Below are 7,932 nucleotides of genomic sequence, written 5' to 3' on the forward strand. Positions count from 1 at the left end.
ATGGAAAGAGGGTTCTTCAAAAAGTGTCGCGTGGGTGTCGTAGGTAAAACCATAACATTAATTTATTTTTAAAATGATGCAACCACCACGACGCGACTTCGAATCGAATTCTAGAATTCGTTCTAGACGAATTCTAGATAGCCACTGTAGACATCCCATCATCGTGCTCACCCTCTACAATGCCCACCAGCGCCGTCATCTTGCAACCTTCATCAAGTAAGAGGGTCTCTCTCTCTCTCTCTCTCTCTCTCTCTCTCTCTCTCTCTCTCTATCTTCAGGTCCCTTTCTCTGACTCTTTGCTTCTCCTCTTTCGTCTAGATGGGTTGATGCACTAGTTATGAACAATGACAACATGAGCATTGCCCCTATCTACAAATAAAATAACTCTAGCACGAGGGGAGATTGCACCCATTGCCTCTCTCTCTCTCTCTCTCTTTTCACACATCTGCATCACACCAAGTTTATGTTTTTACCAACATCACCCACCTGCTATTATTTCATTAAGTACGGTATTCACAATGATGAGGAAGGTTACCATAGCTCCCGCGTGCTGCATAGGAGGTGCAAAGTAACATATGTCAACGTAAAGAGGACAGCAATCCTCTTATCTGGCCTTTGAACCACATTAAGCAGGCATCCTCATCCCTCCATACTACCTGTAGAATAGATATAACTCCTCACTAGAAAGCAAGGCAACAGCTCCTATACTAGCATTCCCACAAGCTATTCAAATGTAGTTGCTTGCTTGGGTTCTTGAAATCCAAAGTTCTACTACCCTGTGGTTTTGGTGTAGTTTTTCCTAGCCACCGCCAATTCCCATCTTACTCACATTCCGAAACTGTGAGTAAGGTCCTCATCTTACATTGATGGATTTTCAATATAAAAAATCATCTCGTCCTGCTCAAAAGCACCTCCAATCAACTGAACTGATCCATTACAATTCCATTCTACAAAACTAGAATGGTGCCAAATATCACACACCATCATGCCACCCCATTTCTCCATGATGATCACTCTGCCATCTCTGTAAACAGCCAACTTTCCTGGCTTTCTCGCCTCTAGGCACGCATTCCTTCCCATGTGCTACTTCACACAGAGAGAGAGAGAGAGAGAGAGAGAGAGAGAGAGAGAGAGAGAGGTTAATGGAGAACAAATGATGAACCAAAAATAACAACTTTTACTTTGACTCGAGAAGGCAATACCCCTTCTATCAATTGAATACAACATTCACATGGAGTGAAACCCATCCAATCAATGGTGTGACACAACAACAATCTCAACCCTGAGAAGGGAGTTCGAGCCAGTGCACCACAACCAGCACAAACACATGAGAGGAAATGTAAAACACCATGCGTCCAACCATAACAGAATCATATGAGCTTACCATCCATGGCACAGCCATGAGCACTGGTATAACTGAGGAGGCCATGCTCTTGGCATACAATCAACCTCACCATGATGAGGCAACCTCCTCATGCAGAGTTCAATTCTCATCATTTTCCTGAATCTGCCTCTCAATATCAAGCCTCTGCCCCTCACTATCAAACACAAGAGAAGAGTGGTTGTAACTTTTGCTGATGGGGTGATTACGCAGCATCCACCAGACAACCTCTCAATTCATGTACCCACAAGACACTCGTCCCCCTTGAATCACTGCAACTTCATCCATGATCCAACAGCTGTGCATTCAACACAACCCACTCACAACGTCTACTGCCACTCATTATCTCCAATATAGTACTACTGGCACAGGACCTGAAGCTCTTCAGTGTCATCAATGTTCACTTCATTTCTTCTTCCACAGACTTTTCCGTGGAAGACGCAAACAGTTCTCAGAGGCTTAACCTGCAGATCATCGTCAGACATTAGGATTACAAGGGCAATGGGATTACATGCTGATTAATATTTCAGTGCCCTTCAAGGTGTATTGAGGTACATGTGTGCAACAAAATTATGTTGAGCAACAAGGATATGTAAAATTTTATTCTACTAGATATTTAGCAGTAATGAGGTGCATGTGCGCAACAAGGATATCTCCAATTTTACCAGTAGCAGCTTTGTAGTAGTAATGAGTTGTATGAGTGCAACAAGAATATGTTGAATTACCACTGATGGAGTGCAACCAGGGTTTCTCAAAACGATAATGAGGTGCATGAGTGCGACAAGGATATCTCGAATTTAACCAGTAGTAGGTATGTCGCACTAATGAGGCATATGAGTGCAACAAGGATATCTCGGATTCTACCACATAGTAAATCTCTAGCGGTGATGAGGTGTATTAAGTGCGACAAAAATGTGTCCGATTGCCACTGATGAGGTGTATGAGTGCCACACAGATAAATAGAAAAAGGTGTGTCGAGCATCAGTAAAACCTGCAATAAATCAACGCTTTCTTCTGTGGCGACGATTTGCATGTAGTTGCTTGAACCGATGTCTTTTCAGAAACAATTTATGGCCCCTAACCCGCTCCTTTCTTCGCTTTTTGTTGAAAAGAGCTGTCTTCACACCTATGTCTACCTTTTTCCCAGCAAGAGCTTGAAATAGATTGTCATGGCCCTCATTACTAATGGATGCACTGCTGTGCTGCTGCTGCTTCCTTTTTTTAGGCATGTGCTCAGAAACTTCCACGGACTCTTGATAAAATGATAACCGGCTTCTGATTTTTTTGCGCTTACCCCGATCATATTCCTCGTCCCTGCACAAAGAAGGAAAATTTGAGTTCACAAAACTAGCTGGAAAACCTACCCCATTGACCAGTCGCCAGCTGACCATTCGTCTAAAACATGACCACAGTGAGACACTTCTTCACCCAACATACTCCTCTCCTTCATAGCAGTCCCCTCATTAAGTTCTCCATCCTCCCAGCACGGCACTGAGATCAAAACAAGCAAAAAGTAACGTTAAAAAAATCATTAGTGCAATGCATGTACATGTGTTTGCAATGATCACATGAAAGACCAAGAGCATCCATTCATGCACAGATGCCACATGAATACATTCAACGCACAAAAAATATTGCATACAGAAGAATGGCACCTGGCAGCAAAGCAGCATTTGATAGTGGTAGACTTACAGCCCTTTCATCACAAGAGATTTTCGTGTTTGATAGCACACCCGCAGCTAGGTCATCAGAACAAACACCATTGCTCAAGTCACCGGAATGAGCAGCTTGCCTCTCAAGCTTCTTTGATGTGTGCTCTTTCATATTTCTCTCCTTTATAATTCCACGGCCATTGGTGCCAGCACCATTGGCATTGGCACCATTGGCCCCAATACCATTGCTCAAGCAGTCACGGATGTCAGCAGTCAAGAGACCCTTCGAATGAACTCTCACTGCATCTTTCAAAGTGCTATCACCTTGGCTACTACCAGAATGAGTTGCAGAAACAAATATATTTCCACCATTTACCTCCACCTTGCCTATACCTGGACTAGTGTGCCGCACGTTGAATTTCCCTGATGCGTTCCCATGATGATTTCCATTTGCAGGAACATGATGATTTCCGTTTGCAGTTGGCGCAGTTTCTGAATCTCGAATGTAAAAGAGGATATATGCCTTCTGTTCAAGGACGCTTTTCTCACTTACTTGAGAAACCTGCAAATTAGAGAAGCGAAATTAGATTCCTATTCGACCTGTCAGGAAATGAAAATTAGAAGCACAGAGATCCAAGCATTCGCACAGGTAGTATTGTGCAAGACTCTTAATGGTCAACAAAAGATACCCGAGAGTCATCTAGTCTATGCCAGATGTCTGCAGATGTCCGCACGAAACAAAAGTAATGCCCAGAATGGGTTGACCAGCCAGAATGCACAAGAACTGCATACAAAGAATATCTTACTCCACCCTCCTGCAAACAACAAAAAAACGCTAAACTTCTACTCCAAAAAAGGCATATTCTGATAAGAAGGGAAAAAAAGAGAGAATGAATTTCAACATGAAATGCATAATTCTGAGCAGAATTACTTAGAACGGCGCCCACAAATCACTCAGAATAGCAGTCAGATCTCCCCATTAACCCCCCAACGCAAACAATAGCATAAGAAGTACGCAGCCCTGGACATAGACCTGAATGAAACCACCAAACCTTTGGCCAACCACCCAGCCCCTACTGAACACCCTACACTACCAACATAACAACTCAGTCTTTTAAATAGCTAAAGTTCTCGGAGCTGCAGACCCAAAACTCCCATTCACCCTCTGCATTTTGCAGCGAACTATCGTCTAAGCTTCTTCAAAGGCATAGAATAACTTTGAAGGCACATCATGGCAACTGCTTAAACTAACCAATGAACATAAGAAAACCAAAAGTGGCTTCAGGACACAACCACTTTGGTTGCAAAGTGCACTACCTACAAATGCTCCTTTTTCATACAAATGTGTGTGAGTGACAAAGTCTTACAAATCTACGTAGCATATAGCATACACGCGTCCCTGATAAATCAAGTGAAAGGGAGATACCTTCCCATTTACGAAAGGTGTCAAGTCCAAGGTTCGACCAAACAGCACATTTTTGTCTATTTTCCCACCAAACCCTCCAGAACTACTGAAGCGCTTGAATTGTACTGTCAATACATGTGGTGCACAATCGATTGTGAACTGCTTGTGTGCCCGCACTTTTTTTTTACATTTACTGCAGAAATATTTATTGTCGCCATCCAAAATTTCAATTGCGGTGAAGCGGGTCAAAGCCTTCACCAAAGACTCGGCTTTCACTATATCCAAACTTAAATCAAGAAATGGATCATAAGTATTTGAAGAATGTCCGCATTCAGTACATTTCACCTGAAAAAACACCATGCCAAGAATTTAGTAGATAAATGGACACTATAGACCAATCAAATTGAATAAATAAGAATAAATATCTCCGTGCTGTGAAGATAAATAATCATAACAATCCCTATTAAATCCACACTTTGGTGTGCTCTAAGAACATGCATAAAAAGGAGCAATTTGCAAGTTGGAAGGGACTTCAAATGAGTAAGGAGCCAGGTGACATAATTGTTGAGCAGTACAGTCAATCATGTACCTGGCTTTGAAGTCGCCCACCAAAAAAATTTTGTATGTAGTTTTTCTGGGAGCCTGGTGGTGCTTTGGCATGAACATCCAAAGGGCAACATTTCTGCAAGGCTTCAATGAGATACCTCATATATTCATGAGCATCCTCTTGTCTTCCCATGTGGAATGACCTCGAAATGCCTTATCGAATGTCAAGGAATAGACACCAAATATGCATGCTACAACACCCTCCTAGAAGAAATCGTTATACAAAGTATAGAAAGCATAAATCCAGAATGCTTGAAGCTTGCGGTTTAGGATACATCGCAAGTTCCTCACCAGCTGATTTGGTGAGATAACTCTCCCTGGTGCTGACAATGCCTGTTTCACATGGTTTTCGAGAGCGCACATGGCACAAAATGCCACTGCCCGACCTACAAGAAAATCAAAGCATCAAGTCAAACACCACCAGCAAACCATTGTGAGGCTTCAGCCTTCAAGAGCCTGGACAAGGTAAGACGGCAAAACCGTCGCTTGCACTCCTATGTGCATGCATTGCCAACACAACTAAATGACTTGGCATTGAAAGTGAGCTCCCCTAGTAGACCTCCAGAACGATTGAGGTTCCTTAAGACGGAGAAATCCTATGGAAGCCACACCTAATCCTAAAACCTTGCGAGGGAGTAGTAAATGTCGTCAAATAATCATTCAAGGGCCTTCTTTGCCCGCACATGTTCCTGCAAAGAAATCTGGCAGCTACTGTGAAATAAAAAGCTTATCCAATATCAGTCCAAAACTGGTCACAAGGCCAAAAATCGGAACTGTTTGACACTACTCTCCAAGCAGGCCAATCGGTCACATCAATGAAGGGAGTTCAACCTTAAATTGCTCCAAGAGTCTCAATTAAAAGTGAAGTGCCAGCGGCTCAAGGAAGTCTAGATGGATCAATTTAACACGCACGCGTATAACTCTGTACAGTGAAGCACTTACCATAAATAAACCATCAGAGGTACAATTGAGAATTCAGTCCAATAAAGAACTGGCGCGCAACAAACCCTCTCTCATGCAATGAAAAAAGATGGAATCAGTAACCCAAAACATGCAAGGGGTTTTTCCGATGGTTGGCACTGTTCTCTGAATCCACCTTCGCATGAATTAAATAGCTCAGAAAGTTAATTCTCTAAGCAACCTTCACATGAATCAAAAAGCACAGCAAGTGGTAAAATAAGATATGGTGAGTATCATATACTTCCTAATCGTGCCTAAGTACGATTCTCCAGGGTCATAACAGCTTATAAGCCCACTGGAAACTGCAGCTGGACAGGAAGCTCTTGCACTTTCTCGAATAAATGCAACCGTGGTCAAAGAGGACGATGGGCGAATAGGACTAAATTCTTCTCCAGTGCCTTGTTCCTACATGTCTTTTGACAAAGTAATGGGTAATATTCACCAGTCAAAGATGAGAGGCATATGCCACACATTAGGTCAGTATTACACACACCAGTAAGTAGGAGCATTCTTATCACACAGGATCACTGGGACAAAAAAATTAAGAAAGTTCAAAGTCGTCTACTGGAAAGACATTAACAGGAAACAGAGAAACTCTATGTAACCAAACCATTTGCAACATTAATCAAACTTCAAAGTGATAATAACAGAGAAGATAAAGCTTTAATACATAAAACAGAAGGGACCAGAACCTTACATGAGCTTTTGTGAAGACCTTCCTGGAAGTAAGTAGTAAAAGGGGGAGTATACGTCAGGCATTGCAGCACAGAATTAAGAAAGCACGTATTGCCCAAGTTATTGAGACCAGCCCCCTGTAATTCAATATCAACCCCACCAAAATAAGACATAACAGGCACAAAATCATCAAAACGCCAGTCCAAATTAAAACTCAAATGAGAAAACAGCGTAGTATGCACAGCAGATGCGAGCATAAAATGCAGATCAATCAATGCAGACGAATAAAATCCAGAACCGGGAAAAGTGGGCTCACAATTCTCTTGACAAGCGTGCTGGGAAGATTATGAGAGGGGCAAGGCAAGGGGGAATTTGGAGTCAATGAAATCGTGCGATCTCCGTTGGAGTGCTGCAAGGCGACCTGACCAGGGGGTGGGAGATTGAGCGGCGTGAGGGAGGATGAGGAGGAAGGGGGAGGCGCTCTGAGAGGAGGATGGAAGAGGATGCGTCGAGGTAAAATTGAAGCAGCGCAGGCGGCAGCTATGGAGGTGGGCGGCGGCGCCACCTCCTCCTCCTCGTCTTTCCTCGCAGCACCCACCATTTCTTAACACTTCGCTTGATCGCACAGATTCGGACTTCAATCAAACCCTTGCGTTCTTGTAGACTTTTCTAGCATTTACATTGTTTAAGAGCGACTCTTCTAGCATGTCGTGAACATTTCAAAAAAGAAAGAAAGTAAAAGAATCTCATGAGATGCCAGGCGCCCTCCGTGTAAGAGGGGAAAGGAGGAGGAGCGGAGAAGATGCCGGCACAGAGAGAGTACCACTTCCTTGTCCTCGTTTGAAATTGAAGATATATGTTGCCTAGTGATCATCTATGTTGTTGTGTCCTAGCATGTTGTGGAGGTGGCAGATGCAAAGGCTGTGGAGCTGCAAGGCGTACAGTGTTTTTTATTTCATTTTCATGCGTGGTTGTTGGCAGCATCTTCACACAGATGCTCAAGTGGTTACCAGGGTGGTCACCATAGGAAGCAAACAAAAGCAATAAAGGGACGAAGCGTCAAAGGGCAATGGCAATAATATGGGATGACAAAAGCACACATATTTTGCTTAGGGTCTATGAGGAGCAATGATCACACATTAAGAAGGATAATTTTCGCCTTAAAGATTGGGGAGACGTGGTTTTTGCTCTAAATAGGGAGATCAACAGTAGCTCCAACCCAGAGCATGCAAGAAACCATATCGTCACACTAA

At 43.1% G+C, this 7,932-nt stretch overlaps 1 protein-coding gene across 2 annotated transcripts; it reads right to left on the bottom strand.

Annotated features, from left to right (window-relative positions):
* Positions 1 to 1,157: 1,157 nt before the first annotated feature.
* Positions 1,158 to 7,341, bottom strand: LOC147418609 (uncharacterized). Of its 2 annotated transcripts, XM_086506753.1 has the most exons (11): positions 6,996 to 7,341; positions 6,702 to 6,816; positions 5,320 to 5,430; positions 5,028 to 5,197; positions 4,460 to 4,783; positions 3,723 to 3,848; positions 3,427 to 3,595; positions 3,037 to 3,333; positions 2,770 to 2,872; positions 2,373 to 2,695; positions 1,158 to 1,845 (listed from the first exon to the last, which is right to left on the bottom strand). In XM_086506753.1, the coding sequence occupies exons 1-10, from the start codon at positions 7,278 to 7,280 to the stop codon at positions 2,383 to 2,385; spliced, it is 2,013 nt and encodes a 670-aa protein (XP_086362879.1). In that variant the 5' UTR covers positions 7,281 to 7,341; the 3' UTR covers positions 1,158 to 1,845; positions 2,373 to 2,382. The 2 variants fall into 2 exon arrangements, with proteins under 2 accessions (XP_086362879.1, XP_086362878.1); XM_086506752.1 differs by having other exon boundaries at positions 3,037 to 3,595.
* Between the last annotated feature and the right edge of the window lie 591 nt (positions 7,342 to 7,932).

The sequence above is a fragment of the Adiantum capillus-veneris genome, chromosome 30 (assembly GCF_014529385.1).
Source record: "Adiantum capillus-veneris isolate H3 chromosome 30, ASM1452938v2, whole genome shotgun sequence".
Classification (NCBI taxonomy): Eukaryota; Viridiplantae; Streptophyta; class Polypodiopsida; order Polypodiales; family Pteridaceae; genus Adiantum; species Adiantum capillus-veneris.